Consider the following 25,907-nt stretch of genomic DNA (forward strand, 5'->3'; position numbering starts at 1 on the left):
ATAAGGATAAGGACCAGACCTGTGATTTCATTGGTATTCTGAATTCCCAGGTTAGGGAAATTCCTTTTACCAACATTTATCAGTACCTTCCTCTGTGATTTATAGTCTTAGTTGGCTAAAATATGGGAAATTGTGACTTGTCCAGAGTCACCCAGTATGTCAAAGATTGGACTTGAATCCAGATCTTCCTAGGCCTCTCACAGTTCCTAGAATACTTGTCAAAAATGTCAGGCAGCAAAGTGGCCTTGGGCTTCATTGACAGAAGTAGGTGTTCAGAGTGAGCAAGATAATGAATGGTTTTACTCTGATCTTGCAATATCTCATCTAGAATACTGCCTTCAGCTCTGAGAGACATATTTTAGGAAGTGCATTGACATGACAGAGCTGGGAAAATATCCAGGATGGTTCTAGGACCAGCCCCACATCACACATCATATGAGATTGGTTGTCAAAATCAGAAAAGATCTGAGAAGCCATGATATCTACTATCAAATATTTGGAATTTTATTTATAGGTTCACAGGATCATAGATTTAGAACTGGACAGAAATCTGGAACCCACCTAGTCCAAACTTCTCATTTTACAGATGAGGGAAAAAACATGGACAAAATAAATAACTTATCCAAGGTCACACAGTCAGAAGTGGGATTTGAATCCAGGTCCTCTGACTAAATTCATTGGGGTTTCCACTGTTCTAATTGACATCAGGGTGGTGATGCCATGACATGTAAGTTGGGGGAGGGTGCAACATCACCAGGCTTACTTTCTCCTCTGGAGCCATCTAGGTCCGGTGACCAGATAGATCGGACTGGAGATGGCCCTGGATGTACTGGGTAACTGTGAGCTCAGCAATTGTTTCTGTTTGGATCAGAAATCCTGAGGGTCTTCTCTTCCTGGAATGATTTTTTTTTTGATAGATAAAAGAGTCCATCATTTCTTTCTTACCTGTCATAATCACTGAATGGACAGTGCTTTAGTTAAACTGAGACCTGTACCACACTGAGTATTAAAAGCAATGGCTGGAAGTTGTTCAGAAGGTTTGACTCTTTATACAAGGGAACATTTCCAACATTTAATACAATGAGGTGCCTTGGGTGAAGAACATTACTCTAAGGTCTTCAAATGGAGGTTCATTTGTCAAGGATATTATTGAGAAGATTCCAGATTGGGGTTGGATTATATCACCTCTGAGGTTCTTTCCATTTCTAAGATTCAATGAAAACAGAATGAATCAAGGGCAAAGGTTTTAAACCCCTATGATGGAGAAAAGAGCCAGAAATGATGTCTGAGAGACTGGGATTATGCCCCAGTGCTCCCATTCCAAGATCATATATATGATTTTTGAGCAAGGTCACAACCCTTAGTTAGCCCTAAGGTTCCTCATTTATAAAGTGAAGTTAGATTAGAAGGTTTCTAAGGAGCCTTCTAGCTTTTAATATATGTGACTGTGATGATCCATGGGACAGAGGAATTCTCAGGATCAAGAAGGGTGGAGGTTAGGATTAAAGAGATGTATGGGAAGTATTATAGCACATTTCCCAATAACTCATTTGTGATCAACTCAGCTAAGTATGGTTATAGGATAAATCTCTATGACAGAGAAAAGAGCCAGAGATGATGTCAGAAGCTGGGATTATGTCCTGGTTCTCCAATCCCAAGGTCACAAGTGTGATTTTGAGCAAGGTCTTAAACTCTTTAGCTGTAAGGTTTCTCATTTATAAAATGAGGTTAGATTAGAAGGCTTCTAAAGTTCCTTCTAGCTTTTAATATATGACTGGAATGACCCATGGGGCAGAGGAATTCTTAGAGTCAAGGAGGTGGAGGTTAAGATTAAAGAGCTGGGGGCAGCTAGGTGGCGTAGTGGACAAAGCACTGGCCTTGGAGTCAGGAGTACCTGAGTTCTAATCCAACCTCAGACACTTAATAATTACCTAGCTGTGTGGACTCCAGCAAGCCACTTAACCCCATTTGCCTTGCAAAAACAAACAAAAAAAAAGATTAAAGAGTTGTATGTGACATATGATAACACATTTCTCCATAATTCATTTGTGATCAGCTCGGCTGGGTATGGGAGAGTGGTTTGTGTGTGTGTGTGTGTATGTGTTGATGGCAGAGAAGGGGATGGAAGGAGCAAGGGAGGGATCAGAGGAATCTGGAAGAAATAAATCATAGCTCATTATCCTTCCTCCAAGGAGTAGAGCAGCCCCTCATTTCTACACAACAAGCAAATACTTAAAAGCTCCCCTGAGGATGGGAGGTTTTGTGAGCTGGATGTTTTTCAAAAACTGTGCCTGGTTAAAAAAATAATAATAATAATAAATCTTGCAGCAAAATGAAGCATTTCCCTCTGACCTCAGAAGGAGACTGGGGGACCCGGGCATAATGACCCAGGCTAGGCTGGCAATAGACATTTATAGGGTGGGCTGTGAGAGCCAAAAGTGAGCTCACTCTCTAAGTTTAACCCAGACGGGTTCTTCCAAAATCTTAGGGGTATACAAACCTATTTTAGAGGCTGAGTTCACAATCCCCGCCCCCTAAGAAATTTTCCTTATTCTGTTAGTGCACTATGGTGTTAAGTTGTTTTTTTTTTTAATGCTGCTCTAGTCTATTGCCTATGGGAGCCCACAGCTCATCCATTAGCTTGGACTTTGTCCAAAAGCAAGATTCAGATCCTTCCGCATCTCTCCATATGATTCCTCACACAGGGTGGGAAGGAACCATTGCTGGGAGAGTCGATTGTTAGATTTATAGCTCAGATATCAATAAACATTCCAAGTCAGGCTCATTATGCTGTTTTGTTGATTTCTAGACTTTAGAAAGAGATGGAGAAAATGTTATTAATAATGCAAATTAAACTTAAAAATGTGCCCAGTGCAATTTTTTTTTTCCTGGAGAGCTAGTTAAATATTTACTAACACAATCCTAGTTGTGGATGTGGTAAGAAATAGATGGTAGGTCACAGGAATTGGGAAGTTGACTCTCAGGCTTCCCATCTGTAAAATGAAAAAGTTAGATTTTAAAGGTCCTTCCAGTTCTGTGGTTCTATGATCACTGGACACAATTTAAAGAAAAGTTGAATTTATTTCCCTATTTCCAACTCCATTTGAGGGGAATAAAGAAAAAATGGGATAACAGAAAGGATAGAAGAATGTTTTTCTCTTTTCAAAGTCCCAGGTCTCCTTCAGCTTAGGAAACTAACTTCTCCTTGACCCAATTTCACTAGCATTCCCCATTCCCATCTCCATCCCCACAATTTCTAGAAGAAACAGGTTGGATTCATTGAATCTTGGAATAGAGACCAGCTTCCTTTACATTTTTTAAAATTATTTTTTTTCTGGAGGCAATCAAGATTAAAAGACTTGTCCAGGATCACACAACTAGTACCTGTCTGAGATCAAATTTGAATTCAGATCCTCATGTCTTCCGGGCCAGTTCTATCCACTGTGCCACCTAGGTACCCATTTAATCTTCATTTATTCATTCATTTATTATCATCTTTTAAAATCAATTAATTAATTTTGCTTCCTTTAAATTTAAAATAAAGGTACAAAAGATAGAGAAAAAGATATTTGTTTGGGTTTTTTGGAAATCAAGTATATCCAAAAATGTAGAGAAAAAGCTTTATTCAGGTGGAATTAATGAGAAAAGTCTGATTCTAGATGAATGATTCAATGATAACAATTCTCCACATCAAATACTTAATTCCAGACTGGCTACAGGAAGATTGTTAGATTTAGAGATAAGGATATCTGAATTTGAACCCTAGTTCTGCTATATGTTCTCTGTGTGTTATGGACAAATTATTTATTTTCTCTGGGTCTCAGTTTCCTCATTTATAAAAACACAGTTTTGACACAGATAAACTTTGAAGTCCCTTCTTAAAGGCTTTTTGCTAAAATCCTAAGAAATCTTTTTTGAAAGGTGGCTTAGCCCTGCCTGATCTAAAATTATATTATAAAGCATCAATCATAAAAACTGTCTGGTACTGGCTAAGAAATAGAGTGGTAGACCAGTGGAATAGACTAGATGCAATAGAAGGAAATGATTATAGTAATCTGCTGTTTGATAAACCCAAAGAATCCAGCTATTGGGATAAAAACTCTCTTTGATAAAAACTGCTGGGAAAATTGGAAGTTAGTATGGAAGAAACTTAGGTTAGACCAACACCTCACATCATATACCAAGATAAGATCCAAATGGATATGGGATTTAGACATAAAAAACAATAGTATAAGCAAACCAGAAGATCAAGGAGTAGTTTACCTGTCAGATCTATGGAAAGGGAAGCGGTTTATGACTAAGGAAGAGATGGAGAACATCACTAAAAACAAACTAGGTGATTTTGATTACATTAAATTAAAAAGCTTTTGCCTAGACAAAACCACTGTAAACAAGATCAAAAGAAATGCAGTAAACTGGAAAACAATCTTTACAACTAATGTTTCTGACAAAGACTCATTTCTAAAATATACAAAGAACTGAGTGATATTTTTTAAAAAGCCATTCCCCAATTGACAAATGGTCAAAGGATATGCAAAGGCAATTTACAGATGAGGAGATCAAAGCAATCCATAGTCACATGAAAAATTGCTCTAAATTATTACTTATTAGAGAAATGCAAATTAAAGCTTCTCTGAGGTACCACCTCACACCTCTCAGTCTGGCCAGTATGACCAGAAAGGATAATGATCATTGTTGAAAGGGTTGTGGGAAATCTGGGACACTATTATACTGTTGGTGGAGCTGTGAACTCATCCAACCTTTCTGGAGAGTAGTCTGGAACTATTGCCCAAAGGGCAACAAAAATGTGCTTACCCTTTGATCCAGCAATACCACTACTGGGTCTACACCCTGAAGAGATGATGAAAAAGGGTAAAACCATCACCTGTACAAAAATATTCATAGCAGCCCTGTTTGTGGTGGCGAAGAATTGGAAATTAAGTAAATGTACTTCAATTGGAGAATGGCTTAGCAAACTGTGGTATATGTATAACATGGAACACTATTGTTCTATTAGAAATCAGGAGGTATGGGAATTCAGGGAAGCCTGGAGGGATTTGCAGGAACCGATGCTGAGCAAGATGAGCAGAACCAGGAGAACATTGTTCACCCTAACAGCAACATGGGGGTGATGACCAACCTTAATGGACTTGCTCATTCCATCAGTGCAACAATCGGGGACAATTTGGGGCTGTCTGTAATGGAGAATACCATCCGTATCCAGAGAAAGAACTGTGGAGTTTGAACAAAGACCAAAGACCCTTTAATTTAGGGGGAAAAAAAAAACCTGACACCTTATTGTCTGATCTTGCTATCTCTTATACTTTATGTTTCTTTCTTAAGGATATGATTTCTCTCTCATCACACTCAATTTGGATCAATGTATACCATGGAAACAATGTAAAGACTGACAGATTGCCTTCTGTGGGGGTGGGGAGGGAGTAGGATTAGGAGAAAAATTGTAAAACTCAAAGTAAATAAAATCTTCAAATCCAAAAAAAAGAAATCTTTCTTGAAAATAACAACAACAATAATAATGATTATAAATAATGTGAATTCTGAAAAGCTTTTATAGGATCACGAATCTATGAACTGAAAGAGATCCCAGAACAGGGGCATGTTTGTAAATGTTTAACAACTGGCTTTCTGGTGAGGGAAAAAATGCCCTTTTAAAATATATCTCTAGTTATGGAGTATTACTATTCTATAAGAAACCATGAATGGTCAGACTCTAGAGAAACATGGAACAAATTATAGGAACTGACACTGAGCGAAGGGAGCAGAACCAAGAGAGAACACTATTCACATTAACAACAATATTGTGAGTTGATCAACCTTGATGGATGCAGCTCCTCTCAGCAGTTCAGAGAGCTAGGACAACCCTAGGAGACCTCTTTGGACAATTCTATTCACATTCAGAGGAAGAAAAACAAAGCAAAACAAAACAGACCCTACAGAATCTGAATGAACACTATATTCTCCTTTTAAAAATTTCTCTTGTTTTTCCTTCCTATCTCCTGCTTTTCTTTTTTCCCTTTAATCCTAATTCCTCTCTCAGAAAATGACTAATCTGTAAACGTAGTAAATGCAAATATTCACTAGTCTGTTCACCACTGAGGCAAGGGGAATGGGAAGGGTGGGTGGAAGGAAATTATGAAACATATAAATATGTATATGCACATGGATGAATGTTGAAAAACGTTTATAACATGCCACTGGAGAAATAAAATAAAATATCAATTGGGGGAAAAATGAAAAAAAAGTATATTTAAAAGTATATGACTTTTTTGTTGAATTTGTATCATTAACTTTTTTTCATCATTTTCTTAAGCCTAGATAATCAACAAAACAATAAATCAAGCCTGGATTTGTAGCATTTTCCAATTTCTGAGGTGTAAATGCTTACACTGAAAAATTCAACCACAAACTCTCTGGAGCTCTTAGGAGCTAGTTTAAGTAAACCTTTACCTCTGTGGCCATCTAGTTCAATCCCTTCATTTTACTGATTAGGAAACTGAAGCCCATGAAAGAGACTCACCCAAGGTCCCACAACTAGTAATCATTAGAGGCAAGATTTGAATTCAAAGCCTCCCACTCCAGAGCCCAATGCTATTTTCACTGTATCATCAAAATGTTGTCTCCCCAAATCCCAACATTACAAAATGCTAATTGTCTACATTACCAGAACCATTCACCTCAGGCTCCTGAGAGTCGTACTGCAAAATGCTGTGCAAAAACCATTCAGAGATGGGATGGAAAGGGTTGGAAAATGGGAGGGGAGAAAGGCTCAGAGGAAAATATCAGAAATGAAAATCAAGCATCTGAGGCACTGGTATGAATCTACGGGAAACGGGGAGTGATTTACAGCAGAATCTCAGGTACACACTGATGGCAACGACTTTGAGGTAATCAATCTATCCACCACCAAGCATTTATTGAGTCCTATTATGGGGGCTCGTCCATTCCCTGTGGTAGGGAGATAAGATGAGAGATGAGCAGCCTGAAGGCCACCGTGCTGCTGCCAAAACAACAGCAAAGTACACTGACACTGAATGAATAAATGAATGAATAGCAATTCATTTATTAAGTGTTTTCCAGGTGCCAAGAGAACCAGACCTGGGGCTAGGAAGGCTCCTCTTCCTGAGTTCAAATCTGACCCCAGACACTCACCAGTCATGTGACTCTGGGTAAATCACTTAACCCTGTTTTCCTCAGTTTCCTCATCTGCAAAATGAGCTGAAAAAGGAAATAAGCATGCCTGGGATAGAACTAGGAAGAATAAATAAGAGAGTCCCTATGCTCAAGGGGTTCTCATTTTAGTTGGAGATTATTAATAACCAAACTTTCAAGCTGGCCATGAACTGGGAATCCTGTTGGGGATTAAACTTCTCTGGGAGGGGATTAGAAAGAAAGAGTGGGAGGGTTTGAGGGACACACTCCTATAAGCTACATAATTAAATCCTATGTTTTATCCTCATCCTAGTCAGGTGGAATGTAAGCTCCCTGAGGACAGGCTGTTTTGCTGTCTCTTTATCTTTGGTACCTGGAACAAAGTTTGTTGAAGCAGTTGGGCACAGGATCAAAAGCCAAAGTCCAAAAACAAGATTGCGGTTCAGGAGTCTTCTGCATAATAGAACTGGTGGTTAAAAACATAAGAATAAAATGGGATTCATAAGAGAAGGATCTTTGTTTTGAGTAAAAGAACTTTTGAAGAGAATTTATGGGAAAATTCATACAAGATTTATAGAATGAGAAGATGTGAAAGGACTGAGAGTCCAGGGATATCTAACTCAAGGTAATCCTCGGTAGTAGACATTCCACTGTACTCCTGTTCTCCAAATGCTTTCAATTTACCTGGGGGACCAGACTAATATACCTGGGGAAATAATTAAAGAACAGGACCAGATGGTGCATAAATAAATAAGTGCTAAATTGTGTGACTAGGAGACTAAATCTCTTAGAAGTTTAGAAAAATCAGGGATCAATAGTATCCATTGAATGTCTCCTATAATTGAGAGCTACTATCCAGGGCTGTTTTTTTATACCGGGGGTCGGGAGGGGGTGGGGGATACACAAGTGGGGGGAGGGGAATCCCCTCCCTCCTTGAGTTCAGGGATACCAAGGTCCCTTGCTTCTCTTTTTCCTTTACCCCTCAAGGCAGGCATTCCCCAAGGTTCTGCTCTGGCTTCTCCCCACCTTTTTTTTAATGATCCTTCTCTTGTTAATCTCATTTATTATTGTTTTAACTCCCAGTTCTATTATGCAGATGACTCCTGAGTCTCAATCTTCGGTCAGATCCCCCTCTCCCTCTCTCCACATCAGCATCTCCAACTACCTACAAAGACATCTTTATCTGGAGGTTCTGCTGGGGTCTCAGACTCAGCATGTTTAAATTGAGCTAATTATCCTTTCCCAGAATTCTGACTTCTGTCAGTAGTACAACCGGTCACCCTGGGACTACTTTTTCTTCTTTCCGCTTCTTCAGTTTTCTTATCCTTACCAAGTCATTAACTGTCTCCATAGTATCTTGTACATCTCTTCCCTCCCAAGTCCACTATCCCCACCTTGGTCCAGGCTCTTATTACCACCTGTTTGACTTAATATAGCAGCCGTCTACTAGGTCTTCCTGACCCCCTCCAATATAGTCTTCATACCACATTCAAATCATCATATGAATTTTTCTTATTTGTAAATATGGTCATGTCACTGTTCAGAACACTCAGAAGGCTCCCTATTGCCCAAGGTATAAATATAAGAGCTGAAAAGCCCATTTAGACTTTTGTTGTTCAGTCATTTTAATCATGCACAACTCTGTGTGATCCCATTTGGGGTTTTCTTGGCAGACTTACTAGAAAACTATTTCCTTCTCCAGCTCATTTTACAGATGAGGAAACTGAGGCAGAGTACTATGACTTGTCTGGGTTACACAACTAGTAAGGGTCTGAGGCTGGATTTGAACTCAGGTCTTCCTGACTCCAGGCCAGATACTCCATCCACTCTGCCACCATTTAGTATCCTAATAGTCTCTGATTCCTATTTCTATTTACTTGGATAATTTTATTTGCTTACTGAGAGAGTTAAGCTGTCTCAGAATAAACTACTACCATTCTCCTTGTCTAGCTATTTCCCATGTAAAGTGATCAAGCAAAATGGTTTTTATTCTTAGCCTCTAAAAGAGCATCATGGTCCTTGTCAATTGTTTTCAGTTGTGTCCGACTCTTCATGACCCCATTTGGGGTTTTCTTGGCAGAGAAACTGGAATGGTTTGCCATTTCCTTCTCCAGATCATTTTACAGATGAGGAACTAAGGCACTTAAGATGAGGAACTTAAGTGACTTGCCCAGGGTCACACAGTTAGGAAGCATCTGAAGTCACATTTGAATTCAGGTCTCCCTAACTCCAGGGCTAGGGTTCTATTCACTGCACCGTCCATCTAGTTGCCCCAATCATACTCCCAACTTGCAAATATTTGAAGTATAATAAATAGATGTAATTCGAGCCTAAACTTCTTTTTTATTTTATTTTAAATTTAAATTTTTTTTATTTAAGGCAATGGGGTTAAGTGACTTGCCCAAGGTCATACAGCTAGGCAATTATTAAGTGCCTGAGGCATAATTTGAATATGGGTCCTCCTGACTCTAGGGCCCATCCTCTACTCTGCCACCTAGCTGTCCCCCTAATCTAACCTTCTTTTGAAGGTAGAAAAGAGATAAATGAACAGATAAATAAATGGATGAATCAATGAGTGAATCAATAAATAAGCAAATAGTCACAGTTTTCCTCCTATTCTCTACAAAAGTAGAAATCAGTCTCTCCTGATGTGGAGCATTCCATATCCCAGAACATATCGCACCCATGGAGTAATCCATGAGGAAGCTAAGCTTCAAATACCACCCTCCATCATTGCCCTTCTCAGGACCTTTGCATAGGCTAGAATACTCATTCTCCTCACCTCCACCTTAGGTATCTTTGGCCTTCTTCAAAATTCATTATTTATTTTTCCAATTATATGCCACTTTTTTTTATTTTTATTTTTTTTTTGTGAGACAGTGGGGTTAAGAGACTCTCCCAAAATCACACACAACTAGTATCAAGTGTCTGAGGTCAAATTTGAACTCAACTCCTTCTGACTCTAGGGCCGGTGCTCTATTCCCTGTGCTGCCTGGCTGTTCCCCAATTAGATGTAAAGAAATTTTCAACATTCATTTTTGTATTGTTTTCTCCCTCCCACCTTTCTCTTCCCCCTCTTCCCCCTTGGGATTAGCAAGTCATCTGATTTAGTTTATATGTGTACAACCATGTACATTTATACCTTCTTCAGTGTTTAACTTCTGGAAGAAAACTCTCCTGTCTTTCTTCCCATCCTAGCTCCCTGCCTTCCCCTCCATGAAAGATGGGTACATCTACTCTGTATGTTGTAATTAATTATTTACATATTGCCACCTCCACTAAATTCCTTGAAGGGGAGGGTCTGCTTAGTATAGTGCCAGTATACAGTAGGTGCTTAATAAATGCTTGTGGCCATTGATCATCCACTTAATTTGGACAGTCTAGGTTACAATTACAGGAATAAGGAACAAGTCTCAGGGTTCAGAATTGGGTGGGGTGGTGGAGGAGCATAAGGATGTCTAAGGCTGTCTAGTCCCTTGTCCTGAAGTCTAACAGGGCAACCCAGATTCATTACAGCAATGGTAACTGTCAGCTCCAACCTAGAGAGGAAATGTTTCCATTATGAGTGGCCACTCTGAAACCACAGACCACAAGGCCCTCCGATCCAGGGAGCTTTTAAACTAATCTGACAGGGCTCCCCACTCGGTTTCCCTCCCCCACTTCTGTTCCCTCTAGTGACAGCCACAATCTGCTCGTGGAGCAATTAGAAATCCGAGGGTGTCTGCACATTTTGTAGGCTTAAGGACATTGCTAATTTACTTTAATCCACTTAAGCCTTCAAAGCCCCAGGGCCCCAGCTCAAACAAGACAGCACAGAGAAGACAGCTGGAAAGCTTCCTCCAGGAGACAGAGAAGCCCACAGTTGGGAATTCCCTCCCCCAACTCAGCCTCACCCCCCTGCCAGCCTCCCAGTAGTCGCCCTGCCCCCCAACTTCCCCAACCGCCCCATCTTCTCCAGTAATCCCCACCCAGCCCGTCACTCTACCCCACCCCCTCCCCAGCATCTCTTCCAGGAAGCCTGGCCAGATTGACTCCATCAAACCCTGCCCTAGACTTATCTGGTTTTCACTGTGTTCCTTTCTTCAACAAGTTTTCCCTGCTTTTGTATTATGTTTCTCATTAGAGTCTGAATTGGAAAGGCCCTTAGAGATTACCCGTGCTCCTCATACCTAAATAGTTATATTTCCTTCTAGCTAGTAGTGGTAGTAATAGTGGTGGTGGTGATGATGGTAGTGATGGTAGTAGTAATAGTAGAGGTGGTAGTAGTGGTAAAAGAAGTAGTGATAATGGTTGTGATGGTGGTAGTAGTAGTAGTGGTGGTGGTAATTGAAGCTGTAGAAGTTGTAGTGGTAATGGTAGAGGTAATAATAATGGTGGTGGTAGAGGTAATGGCAATGGAATTAGTAATGGTGGTGGTGGTAGTGGTGGTAGAAGTAGTAATAGTGGGTAATGTAGTGGTAATGGTAGTTGTAATAGTAATAGTAGTAGTGATGGTAGTGGTAGTAGTAGCAGTAGTAGTGATGGTAGTGGTAGGTAACAGTGGTGGTAATGGTAGTAAAAGAGGTTGTGATAGTGGTAGTGGTGTGGTTGTAGTGGTAATTGTATTGGTCATGATGGTAGTGATGGCAGAGGTAGCAATGGAGTAGTGATAGTGGTAGTGATGGCCGTAGTAGTAGCAGTGGTAATTGGAGTTGTACAAGTAGTAGTGGTAATGGTAGAAGTAATAATAATGGTGGTGATAGAGGTAATAGCAATGGAATTAGTAATGGTAGTGGTGGCAGTGGTAGTAGTAGTAGAAGAGATAATGGTAGTGGGTAATGTAGTGGTAGTTGTAGTAGTGGTAATGATGGTTGTAATGGTAGTAATAATGGTAGTAGTGATGGCAGTGGTAGTAAAAGAGGTAGTGGTAGTGGTAGTGGTAGTGATGGGGGTATGGTTGTAGCAGTAGTGATGGTAGTGATGGCAGAGGTAGCAATGGAATAGTGATAGTGGTGGTGGTAATTGAAGTTGTAGAAGTAGTAGTGGTAATGGTAGAAGTAATAATGGTGGTAGTAGAGGTAATAGCAATGGTATTAGTAATGGTGGTGGTGGTAGTGATAGTAGTAGGTACGGTGGTAATGGTAGAAGTAATAATGGTGGTAGTAGTGGCAATAATAGTAATGGTAGTTGTAATGTAGTAGTAGTGGGAGAGATGGGAATAGTGGTAGTGGTGTGGTAGTTGTAGCAGTGATAGTAATCAAAATAGTAATAATACAGTAGCTAGTGTTTATATGGTGCTTTAAGTTTTGTTAAATGCTTTACAAATATTATATCACTTGATTTTTGCAGAGAGATAGGAGCTATTATTATTTCCACTGTACAAATGAAGACATCGAGGCAGACAGATATCAAGTGATTTGCCTAGGTCACACAGCTAGAAGGTACCTGAGACCAAATCTGAATTCAGGTATTCCTGACTCCAGACATCCATCCATCCAACTGACAAGTGGAAGAACTCCAGTGAAAAGAAATGGAGTCCACTTTGGGTTAGCTCTAATTACCACAAAGGTTTTTTTGTTGTGGGTTTTTTTTGTGTGTGGTATAATGGCTAGAATACTGTGTGGACTTATACTCAGGAAGACCTGGGTTCAAATTCTGATTCAGATAATTACTAGCTGTATAATTCTAGGTCATAATCTCCTGAGCTCTCAGTTTCCTTCTCTGCAACAGGATAATGATCTCTGAGATTCCTTTCCTTTCTAAATCTACAAACCTAGAATTTCTTGGGCTGGTCTGAAATCTGCAATTTCTACTCATTAGTCTTGATTCTGACCTCTGGGGAAAAACAGAAAGAGTAATCTTTGTTCTAGGTGATAGCCCTTCAAATTCCTGAAGACTATGGTCATGTCCCTCTCTAGATTAAGTATCTCTAGTTCTTTCAACTATTTCTCAAGTGGCTAAGACTCAAGACCCTTCAATATTTTGTTTGCTCTCCTCTAGATATCCTTCAATAAATCAAGCTTTTAAGAAAGACATATGTCCATTCTAAAATGTAGCCCCAGGACAGGAATTGCCCTCCAGATGAGGGCAGACCAGGGTTAAGTATAATAGGATTATCCATTCCTTCCTTCAGGACAAGAGAGCTAGCCCTGCCTTCAAAGACAAAATTAACTTTGGATGGGGGGGGGGAGTAGGGGGAACAAGGGTCTGGCAACATCATGGGATTGAGTCAACACTGAATTTACAATCTCCTAATCTTCTTTGTAGTAATTGGACATAAAAATGTACAGTCATGTTCCCCCCATCCTATACTGAGGTGGTTGATTTTCTTTTTAAAAATAAATTTTTGAGGGTGTCTAGGTGGAGCAGTGGATAGAGCACCAGCCCTGGAGTCAGGAGTACCTGAGTTCAAATCCGGTCTCAGACACTTAATAATTACCTAGCTGTGTGGCCTTGGGCAAGCCACTTAACCCCATTGCCTTGTAAAAAAAAAAAAAGATAAATTTTCTAAGGGATCCTTATTTCTGGTCTGTATAGATTGTTTCCATTTCTGCATATTAGTCAAAGTATAAGCATCCTCTTATGGTTTTGTTTCATCTCCAAATCAGAAAAACGTGTCACTCATACCTCCATCCACATAACTGATAAAAATGTCCAACAGAACTGGGCAAAGAAGGCCCAGGAGCCATCCAAAGAGGCTCCTGCAGGACTTTGGGATGAGACAGAGGAAGGACGAATTGTATCTGCCTTCATCAAATCTCCTTTCCCTGGGGCCTCTGCCAAGACCAAGAAAGACTCCACCATCCCTATAATGAGCATGGACTACTGATTGCCATTGATCTCTGAGTACCATTAAAATGAGTGAGTCATTATTATTATTAAGGTCATTCATGGACCTTCCTTCCCTCAGTCTCTCTAACCATGATGACTTCTACTACTATGCAAAGAGCACCAGTCTGTATTCTCATTAAGGTAGTCCCCAGGGTTCCTCCCTCCTTTCCCAACTTATTTATGAGAGAAGCTTGTAAAGATCATTTGATCCATCTCTCAGTCTCTATGAAGGACTGAATTAAAAGTAACCCAAATTAATCAATCAATCAACATCCATTTATTAATCTCCTACTATGTGAAAGGCCCTGGGAATAAGGCAGAACTCCCAGTAGAGAGAACTCCCTCTCCCAAAGCAGGTCGCCACCTTTTCTACAACTTACACTGTTAGGCAGCTAGGTGGCACAGTGAATAGAGCACCAGCCTTGGAGTCAGGAGTACCTGGGTTCAAATCCGGTCTCAGACACTTAATAATTACCTAGCTGTGTGGCCTTGGGCAAGCCACTTAACCCCATTTGCTTTGCAAAATCTAAAAAGAGAGAGAGAGACAGAGAGGCAGAGAGAGAGAGCTGCCTGGGTACTCAGAGAGAGCTTAAATGATTACACCAAAGTAACACAACCAGAATTTGACTGGAACCCAGGTTTGCCTAGCTTTGAGATGCCCTAGTGCTAAAACTCCTTATCCACAAAGGCCTGCTGGGATTATTTATGTATTTCCCCTCTCTATCCACTGAATGCAAAGAAAAAAAATCTACCCAGCAAATTGATGAGTCCCCTGCCTTAAAAAAACTAAGCCTCCCCATTATAGGATATTCTCCTATATCTTGTTAGTGATTTGTTACAAGATCTCATAACCCCTATAGTTAGGAAAATCCTTCCTGAAATCCAACTTCAATCCCACTCAGTACAGCTGATGATGACAAATAGGGTGTCAGCATGGGAAGGGGCGAGGGCATGGACGCAGGGAGGGGAGACACTTACCTTCGAAGGCTATGATGGGATGTTCCCTCAAGGTGCACAGCTGCTGCTCATTGCTGGGGGCATCAGACACATTGTGGGAAGTTGACAGGTGCAATGCAAGCAGGATGAGGCCTGACAAGGACAAGGTGATGGCCAGCGGTCTGGGGGAGACCATGATGGATGCTCTAGCTGCCAGCCTCGGCCTGGGGAGAATGCCTGGAACAAGAACACTCCATCTCACTGTCTGCTCCTTTTATCACTCCCTCTGCCCAACTGCACTATGGTCTTCAGTAGTGCCATCATTCTCCCTGCCCTTAATGGCTAAGATATTGGTGACAGAACCATAGCTTTTAGAGAGGTGTTCCAGAGGTATTGCCTCCAAGGATACCCATGCTTCAAGGGGAAAGTTCCCCTGTTCCTGCCCCAAACTACAATAACTTAAACAAAAAACATTTATGGTACCCCAACAGGACCCAACACCTTATCCCTAAAAGTTTAACTTGGAATTTTATGGATTCCCCTTTCAATTTGCCACAACCAACTAATCACTAAATCTTCCTGTTCTGGGGATTAGCATCTTCTGAGTTTGTCTCTTCCTCTCCATTCATGTTGCCACCATCCTAATTGGGGGCCTCATCACCCCAAATATAGGTCATTTCAATAGTTTTATGTTTGGTCTCCTTGTCTTAGTCTTTCCCTACCCAGCACCCAATGACAAATTAATTTTCCTAAGACATTTCCATTGCTTCAATCTGCCCAAGGACACTGGGTTCTCACTTATTTCTAAGATTTTACATAATCTCACTGAGGAGAGGATGGGGAGTTATATTTGGAAATGCTGATAACATAAAAAAGTTAATGATTTTTAAGAGATAATTCTATCCTTCAGAGAAGATCTGCCTGAATATACTGTAGTTCTCTAAAGAAAGGGATTTGACAGCCGACATGATCACTATATACAACGTCCCTGAATATCAGTTACATCATCTGTAAAATGGGAATAATAAAGGTTATACTCACCTAACTCAGTGGACTAAAACAGTTAATGAATGAGAAAGCCAAATACCTACCTACCTGGACTGTCATTCCTTCTTCTATCCTCTTCACCAAGGAGAGAGTGTGGTATAGATAAGGAGACTGATGCCCAGGAGTTTTCACTGTCATCTGGGTAGCAAACCTCAGAGGCAGTCCCCTCCCCACTGTGCTGCCTGCAGTCCCCTTCCCCACCCCCAGTCTTTCAATCCTGCTCTGCCCCAGTTCAGAGACATTCTTTAAAAGCTCATTTTTTCTTTAGCACTTTAATGTTTACAAATCCCTTCCTTCCCACCAAACCCCTTGAGAAGATATGAGCCCGCATATATAGCTATCTTGCTCATTTTGTAGATGACAGACCGAGGCTCAGGGAGATAAATGGGATTTGCCCAGGGTTGGATAGTGGAGTTGGGACTCAGACCCAGGTTTTCTGGCCTGAAAACCAGTTCTATATCCCCCTTTGGATTTCCTACCTAGATACTGAAGAGACAAGAGGCCTCAGAGGAGAAAGAATAAGAGGGAGGTGAGGGGAGGCTGAGGGGTCTCTGCATTCTGGCTTTCAGTGTATTAGATATAGAAGTCCCATGCAAGATTGGCTAATGTGCACACTCACAAAAAACACTGAGGCGTGAGCCAGCCAGACAGACAGACACACATACATGTGTGCAGAACACACCTTCCCCCACCATTGTTCCCAGCTTTTTCCCCACCCTGTGCCCTGGGAGCAGCCCTAGCTGGCCCCTCAGAATGTGTCTGGCCAGGACTAGAGGGCCCTCCCTTCACCCCTTGCACCCCCATGGCCCAAGCCTGCCCTCCCCAGGCCCAGGGGCACCTAGAGGAGGATCCCACCCTTCCCACCTCTGGTTCTCCCTTCCAAGGCCTTCCTGTGGTCTGGTGGGTTTTCCTGCCTCCAGCTGGGGGCACCAGCACCATGTGCTGGGAGGAGGCTGCGGTGGCCAGGGAAGGGCTCAAGCCTAGGGTCCTTACAGAGCGGAGAGAGCAGAGGCTTTGAGCTGCCCAGAAAGGACCTGAAAGGGGTCGGCTGCCAAAGATGCCTGCCTGACCAGTCCCCTGCAGACTCAGAAGGGCATTCTGCCCCAGCTTACAATGAAATTAAGTAAACAAGTAAATAAAAATACAACATAACACAGTTAATGCTGATTTGTGATTTTCTAAGTCAGTAAAAACCTTGCAGGGAATCATTTCTATTCAAGTTCAACATTACTAGTCCACCCCCCCACCACCCCTTTTTATTTTTTTCACCCCCTTTTTTTTAAAAGCCCTAATAGAAGTAGGATTTGAACCCAGGTACCATGATTCCAAAAAAGGTTCTTCCCTCTGTGACTGTTCCTGATGCTCCTGACTTCTCCCTTTATTTTTATTTTTATTTTTGGTTTTTGCCAGGCAATGGGGTTAAGTGGCTTGCCCAAGACCACACGGCTAGGTAATTATTAAGTGTCTGAGGTCGGATTTGAACTCAGGGACTCCTGACTCCAGGGCCCGTGTTCTATCCACTGCACCACCAGCTGCCCCTCCCCTTCCCTTTATTGCTGTTGATAGGTGTTCCAATGGATAGAATAGTCAGGAAGATCCGTGTTTAAACCCTGCGTTAGGTATTTACTAGCTAGGTGACCCTGGACAAATCATTTAAGTCCTCTCTGCTACAGTTTCTGCTTCTGAAAAATGGGGATAATAATAACCCTACCTCCCAAAATTGTTGTGAGAATAAAATGAAATAATATTTGTAGAGCAATTTGCATGCCTTAAAGTATTATTTATATAATTTTATTTTCTACTATATTACATTATATTTAATGGTGTGCTATATTAATATATTATTAATGAAAATCAAGCAATTATTATAATCATTATGTTTAGATATAATTTATATGTAAATTATGTGGAATTATTTATGCATGTAATTATACCTAAGCTAGGTGTAATTGCAAAATAAATATGACAATACAAGTATACAATATTGCAATATAATACTATTGATATGTTATAAATATTATAAAGGATATAAATACCTATGAATGAAATAAATATAAAAATTAATAATGCATTAGTATTATAAGATATTGTACTATTATGTTATTAATGTGCTATCTTCTCTCATTAGAATATAAGTTCCTTGAGGGCAGGAACTATCTTTTTGCTTGTATTTATATTTCCATCTCTTAGTCTGGTACATAGTAAGCAGGCTTTCTGATTTGCTTTCTGATTTGACTTTATTGCCTCTAAAAGAGAGGGGGGGAAATGATAATAACAACTTGCTTTTTGCTTTCATTTTCATTGACTTTCAATCTTCCAATAGTCCTTTGAGGTAGTTAAGTCCCTTAACTTCCCTTTTTAGGAATTGAGGTACAGCCAGTGAAGATTGAAGGATTTTTTTTCACTTTTAAAATTTTCTACTTTTAAAAATTTTTTATTTTTTTTAATATGACTCATTCGGAAATATGTTTTGCATTACTTTACATGAATAATGGGTATCTTATCACTTGTAATGGGGGAAGGGCTGGGGGAGTGAGAGAATTTGGAATTGGAAATTTTAAAAAATGTTTTTAATAATTGAGATTAATATAGGTTAAATGTCTCACCAGAGGTCACATATCTACCAAGTGGTAGATTCCAGTTTTCTGATTCCAAGTCTACAGCAGACAATAGAGCATCTCCTCCCAACCCCTCCCTTCTTGCCCAGTTGCCTTTTTCTGTGAGTGTGCCAATGACAAAAAAAAATGAATGGGAAATCCTAGCCAAATGAAAGCAATTCAATTGCTGGCTTCCCATTACTGGAAAGGCTTCAGTCTAGCGCTGAAACCTCAGCTTTCCTTCAACAGCAGTCTGAGAGCCAGACTACACCCAGTCTCATCCCTGTGGCTTGTGGTCTTGTCCCAGCGATCCTCCAGGGTCTGACGCCCAAGAATGGCAATTTAACCCATGACCAGGAGGATAAGCTCAACATGACACCTCTGGAAGCAAAATATTTTGATTCAGCTATGCTGAGAGTTGGGGGGGGTCAGCAGGTAGAGCAAATCCCCCCAAAAAGAGCTGCCTAACTTCTGGAGGAGAAATGTATTCCAGAGAAAACTTTCCCTATCCTTCTACTGGATTGGAGAAGACACTGAGGTTTGTGTCCTGAGACAACTCATTTCAGGCAGGGAGAAACTGCTGGATCTAAGACTCTGAAACACCTCTGTCTGGTGGTCTGGCAGTTTGTAGATTATTGGACCTGGAGAATGGAGACTGTGTTCTGGTGACACTCTTCAAATGACCCCATATATCTTAGTCTTATTAGCAGCTTCAACAAGATGGCCAGCCCAGACGTCCAGTAAATGACCACTCTTGGATGGAGTATTAAACTAGGGGTCAGAGAGACCCACAACATAACAGCAACATGGGGTTGAATCTTGTTTCAGATACTTAGTATGTCACCTTGGTCTAGTCACTTAACCTCCTGGGATCTTGGGATGCTAATGTACAAAATGAGGATGTTGAATTCTATGACTTCCAAGTTCCTTCCAGCTTAAATGATCATGTGAAGGTCAAACAGACAGTTTCCTGGTCAGGGGGATGGAATGCTCTAGATGTTAAGGTTGGACCAAGAAAGATCCCATATCCTAAATTCTAGTTCTTTGCAGCCTACATAGAAAGTTGGATATCATTTTTTAGTTATTATTTTTATGTAGTCCTTTAAGATTTGTAAAACATTTTACATACATAGCTCGTTTGAATCTTACAACAATCCTGTGAGTACTATTACAATGCCCATTTTATAACTGAGGAAGGAGGCTAAGAAAGATAAAAGCTATTTGCCCATAGTCCTATAGTTAAATTTCTGAGGCTCTGAATATTGGGACTCATGTAAAGGTAAAACAGACAATTTCCTAATTAGGAATGGTAGAATGCTCCATGTTCAAGATGTTCAAGATGGAGTGGGGCAAGAAATCTCCCAAATCCTAAATACTTGGTGAGCCTGCCACTCCACACGTGAACAGTGCTTAATAATAATAATAATAATAATAATAATAATAAATAACGATATAAAGTTGGTAAAAATCTAACTCTATCCACTGGTCTCACCCCATTGCCTATAGAAACTAAGAACAGAGGCTAAACTCCCCACCAGTTCAGCTACTCAGATTCTAATTAGATTTCTAGACTTCAAGGCAATAGACATCAAGAAAATGGAAGCATTATCTCTCTGTGCCTTTTTATTTTTCTCTCATTAAATGTGTCTATTATAAATGTAGTGTGACTTGAGTGCTCTGAAAGACTGAGTGGGTCACCAAGAATCAAGAGGAATAGCTGTTGGAAACTCATGTCAAATGGTCATAGCAAAAATGGAAGGTTCCTAGGTTAAATATACTTGCAACTCCCTTCCCAATCTATATTAACTATTTTATAGGATATGTTTTCTCATAGCATTTGAGAGCTGGAAGGAATATTGTTGGTCTTCACATTCAACAAAGGAATCCCCTCTGTAAAATGTCCCAGAAAAGGTCCATCCAAGAGAGAAAATCCCACCCCCACCTAAGATTAACCATTCTACTTTTAGACAGTTCTAATTGTTGTGAAGCTATTATCTAGATCAAATTTAAATTTGCCTTATTGCAATTAGAGGAAACCCATTTCTCCTGATTCTACCCCTAGGGATCAACCAGAACAAATCTATTTCCTCTTCCAAATGACAACCTTTCAAATACTAGAAGACCGTTATCTTGTTCCTTTGGAGGCTTCTCTCTAATGCAGTTCCTTGAACCAATCTTCTTATAATATGGATTCATGGCCCTTTCCCCATCCTGCTTTCCTTCCTTTTGGCACTTTCCAACTTATATTTATGATTAGCCATTGACTCAGTTGACAAAGCTCTGGGCTTGGAGTCAGAAAGACTGGAATTCAAATTTTACCTTAGTTAGGAGCTGTGAGACCCTGGGCAAGTCATTTAACCTATTTGCCTTAGTTTTTCATCTGGAAAATGGGATTAAATGATAGCATGTCCCAGGGTTGTTGTGAAGATCAGATGAAATAATATTTGTGAAAGGTCTTAGCACAAATAAGAAATGATGAGCAGGAGACTTTCAGGAAAAAAATCTGGGAAAACTTGTATGAAGTGATACAAAGCAAAAAGAACAGAACCTGGACAACATTGTACACAATAACAGCAATATCATAGGATGAACTTCTGTGAATGACTTAGCTTTTCTCAGCAATACAATGATCTAAGAAAATTCCGAAAGGACTTATGATGAAAAATGGTATCCTTCTCCAGAGAAAGAACTGATGGAGTCTAGGTGAAGATTAGAGCATACTTTAAAAAAATTTTTTTCTTCATTATTCTTATGTTCTTGAGGGGGGCGGTCTGTGTTTCCTTTTACAACATGACTAATATAGAAATGTTTTACTTGCTGGTGCACATGATTTGTTTGCCTTTTTTGTTTTGCAAGGCAATGGGGTTAAGTGGCTTGCTCAAGGCCACACAGCTAGGTAATTATCAAGCATCTGAGGTCTAATTTGAACTCAGGTCCTCCTGACTCCAGGGCTGGTGCTCTATTCATTGTGCCACCTAGCTACCCCTGATTTGCTTGCCTTCTTAAGGGGAGGGGTGAGAGGAGGAAGAGAAGAAAATTGGAACTCCAAAATTTTAAAAAATGAATGTGGGGGCAGCTAGGTGGTGCAGTGGATAGAGCACCAGCCCTGGAGTCAGGAGTACCTGAGTTTAAATCCGGCCTCAGACAACTAATAATTACCTAGCTGTGTGGCCTTGGGCAAGCCTCTTAACCTCATTGCATTGCAAAAACTTAAAAAAAAAGAATGTGATGCATTTTTTGTTTATATGTAATTGATAAAAAATTAAAGGTAAAAAAGCATCATGATAAAAAAGTGCTTAGTAAGCACTATGAAAATTATTTTTATTATTATCAATTATATTATCAATGCCCTATTTTTATTATTATTATCTATTATTATCAATGCCTCTTTAAATGTGATGCTAAAAGTGAACATGATACTACAATTGTGGTCTGAGTAGGACAGAATGCAATTATTATCCCTCCTTACTAGAATGGAAAATACCTAAATGCCAGTTATTATTATCAGATGCAAAAATAGACTTTTAAAAAAAGTCAAATTAAATAGTCTAAATTGAGGAGGGGAAAGGAAAGTAGAGATTTAAGTGTTGGTTTGCTTCAAGTAAGAGTATGGCATGGAAGAGAAATGGATCCAGAATCAAGGGAGCATAAATTTAGCACCAAGATCACCTAATCCAATTCCCTCATTTTACAGGGCAATACTTAAGGGTTGTTGGATATATATATATATATATATATATATATATATATATATATATGAAACTGAGTCAAATTTATATTTTAAAAAAAGCCATTCTCCAAATGAAAAATGGTCAAAGTATATGCAGAGGCAATTTACAGATGAGGAAATCAAAGCAATCCATAGTCATATGAAAAATTGCTCTAAATCATTACTGATCAGAGAAATGCAAATTAAAGCATCTCTGAAGTATCAACTCACACCTCTCAGACTGGCCAATATGATCAAAAAGGACAATGGTCAATGTTGGAAGGGATGTGGGAAATCTGGGACACCAATGCATTGTTGGTAGAGCTGTGAACTCATCCAACCTTTCTGGAGAGTAATTTGGAATTATGCCCAAAGGGCAAGAAAAATGTGCATGCCCTTGGATCCAGCAATGCCACTACCAGGTCTATACCCTGAAGAGATCATGGAAAAGGGTAAAAAAAACATCACTTGTACAAAAATATTCATTGCAGTCCTGTTTGTGGTGGCAAAGAATTGGAAACTGAGTGAATGTCCATCAACTGGGGAATGGTTTAGCAAGCTGTGGTATATGTATGTCATGGAACACTATTGTTCTATTGGAAACCAGGAGGAGGGGCAGTTAGGTGGAACAGTGGATAAAGCACCTGCCCTGGAGTCAGGAGTACCTGGGTTCAAATCTGTTCTCAGACACTTAATAATTACTTAGCTGTGTGGCCTTGGGCAAGCCACTTAACCCCGTTTGCCTTGCAAAAACCTAAAAAAAAAAAAGAAGGAAAGAAACCAGGAGGGATGGGAATGCAGAGAAGACTGGAGAGATTTGCATGAACTGATGCTGAGCAAGAAGAGCAGAACCAGAAGAACATTGTACACCCTAACAGCAACAGGGGGGTGATGATCAATCTTAATGGACTTGCTCATCCCTTCAGTGCAAAAATCAGGGACAATTTTAGCATATCTGCGATGGAGAATACCATCTGTATCCAAAGAAAGAATTGTGGAGTTTAAACAAAGACCAAAGACTATTACCTTTAATTTAAAAAGAAAGTTATCTTATTAAATAATTTTGCTATCTCTTATATTTTATTTTTTTTTCCTTAAGGATATGATTTCTCTCTCAACACATTCAATTTATCTAAGGTATAGCATGGAAACAATGTAAAGAATATCAGACTGCCTTCTGTGGGGGGGAGTCGTAAAATTCAAAAAAACAATTTAAAAAAAGTTGTTCATCACAAAAGTTGTCAGTAGCAGAGCTGGGATTTGAACCCAGTTCCTCAGGAAGACCTAGCTTGAATTCTTTTCCAGACATTAGAAATCATTTAATTTTTCTGACCCTCATCTTCATCATCTATAAAAGGGGCATAACAAGTTTCACTCTTACAGACTGATTGGGAAGTTTAAATAAACTAATGTAGGTCAAATGCTTTGCAAAACTTAAAAGCATCCTATAAATGTTAGTCAGAATAATGGTGATGATGCATTAAGAAACAACTAATATTTTTTAATGTGCTTTAGGAATGATGGATCCTTTACCTTAAGCTAATGGTGACCAGAGCCAGGACTAAGGGTAGGTAGCTGATTGAATGCCTTCCAAGTCTGTTCTCCATACCACAAGACATGTCCCAGACAAGACTCAAAGCCCTTGGTAGACAGAAAACTATGTCTAATCCTCCCTCTGTTGATGACTGGGTGGAAACGGGGGGGGGGCCGGGGAGTGGGTCTGGGGAGAAAGGAGGCATGCTGAAGAAAAGGAAGGTCTTTAGAGTTTGGGCATCCAGAAAGGCTTATGTAAGTTGACCAGAGGAAGGTCAGGTACAGAGACTTGCTAACAGGAGAATTCTCTCTAGAGAGCAAAAGAGAGAGACTGGTAAAAAGAATGTCATGAGATTGGTTTAAATCAGCATTTAAAATAGCATTCTTTGCTCTATATAGAATAGGGTTCCTTTAACTGGGGTTGGTTCCATTTGAGCTAGCACCAGGCAGAACAAGAGAGAAAAGCAATATTCAAATTAACTCCAATAGTTTCCAGGTTTGCCAGGGGAAGGAGAGAGGGATATGGGAGGACAGAGGAGGGGTGACATGGGGAGCCAAGCTCTCCCTCTCTTCCCCTGGGGCATTTCTTCCCCAGGTAGCTGGCTGTGAGGGGGGAGACTGGGAAAAACCAAGTTTGGCAGAATGGGAATACAGCTGTGCTGAAGGAAGCAGCCCCAAGGCACTTTGACGCCAAGCCAAGTTGGGAAGGGTTTGGCCTCGGCTGTAAGATAAGCAGAGTAAGGGAGAAAGGAAGTCCAAGTATATAGAAGATTAGGGTCAGATGAGCTGATAAGGAAAAAAAGATTAATGATTAGTCAGACTTTGTATATTTTAAAAGTTGCTGCAAAGCATCATCTATAAATACGGATGTTGTTTAAGAGACTGCTTTAAGTGCAGCGGTTTTAATGAAAAGTGAAGTTTTTGTTTGTTTTTAAAGGAAGAAAAACATACCAATGTTTAACTCCAATAGTGTTCTTTGGCTAAATAGCCTACTTGAGAGTAACAATAACTAAATTACTATGGGCAGATGGTGGAGACAATATAAGGTCCCTGAGGGCAAGAACTGTTTTCTGTTTTGTCTTTGTGTCCCCTCACCTAGCACAGGAGGGTCACAAATGTCTGTTGACTGATGATCTGATTCTCAGTCCCTTCTGCCCCTCCCTCTTCCCTGGCACCCTCCTGCCACTGCCATAGGGAACACAACAATCTAAATGCTGACGGACCAGAATGTCCAAGTAGGCTGTACAGTGTTACCAACAGAAGAAATAGTATGAAATATGTATTAGAGGACCTGAGTGACCAGATAAGCAGGTGGGTTGGTCATCTATGGCAAAAGAGAGGCAACCAAGGGACAGTAGGAATCTTACTCTGGAACCCCTAAGCTGTTAAACTGAAGCAGGGAAAGGTCTTTGAAGATCTACATTCTGGGTTGATGCCTTATATTTATGGAAAGACAGATGAGAATATCAGTTTGAGAAAGCAGTCAGGAAAGTCATTGTAATTTGCACCAGTAAAGTCCAAAAAAGTTTCCAAACTTTCAAAAAGCTGAAGTAAGTCTTAGATATGACCCTTTGGATGGTTGTGACCCTGAGATACCAACATGGTCATATCATCCTATTATAAGCTCAGTTTTTTTAAATGTGTAAATTAAACACTTCATTTATTTTTATTCTTGCAAGGCAATGGGGTTAAGTGACTTGCCTAAAGTTGCACAGCTAAGCAAGTATTTAGTGTATGAGGCCGCATTTGAACCCAGGCCCTCCCGACTCCAGAGTTGGTGCTCTATCTACCGCAACACCTAGTTACCCCAAATTAAACACTTTTAAAAACAACAACACTTTTTTTGGATCTAGAACACTTAAATTAGGAAGTGATAGCAAATATCACAAAGTTGCTAGGCAGAAATACAAGGGAAACTCCTTGTTTAGGGGTCAAACAGCTTCCATTTGAAATCCAGGTAGTACAACTGAAACTCAGCAAAAACAACAAATATCTAATGAGCACCTACTATATGGAAAACACTCAGCCAAGCAGCAAAAACATACCAAGATTTAAAAAAAATAACAATGGTCACATAGAGCTTTAAAGCTTGCAAAGCACTTTGC

At 40.1% G+C, this 25,907-nt stretch overlaps 1 protein-coding gene across 3 annotated transcripts in view; it reads right to left on the bottom strand.

The window, feature by feature from the left end:
- The window catches only part of SEMA5B (semaphorin 5B), a 191,669-nt gene that overhangs the window by 49,947 nt on the left and 115,815 nt on the right, over positions 1–25,907 (bottom strand). For all 3 annotated transcript variants that reach the window (XM_074214665.1, XM_074214667.1, XM_074214666.1), the window contains one exon: positions 14,959–15,153. In XM_074214665.1, coding sequence (XP_074070766.1) covers positions 14,959–15,112 — 154 coding nt within the window. In that variant the 5' untranslated portion in view covers positions 15,113–15,153. The remainder of the gene's footprint in view (positions 1–14,958; positions 15,154–25,907) is intronic.

The sequence above is a fragment of the Macrotis lagotis genome, chromosome 1 (assembly GCF_037893015.1).
Source record: "Macrotis lagotis isolate mMagLag1 chromosome 1, bilby.v1.9.chrom.fasta, whole genome shotgun sequence".
Lineage (NCBI taxonomy): Eukaryota > Metazoa > Chordata > Mammalia > Peramelemorphia > Peramelidae > Macrotis > Macrotis lagotis.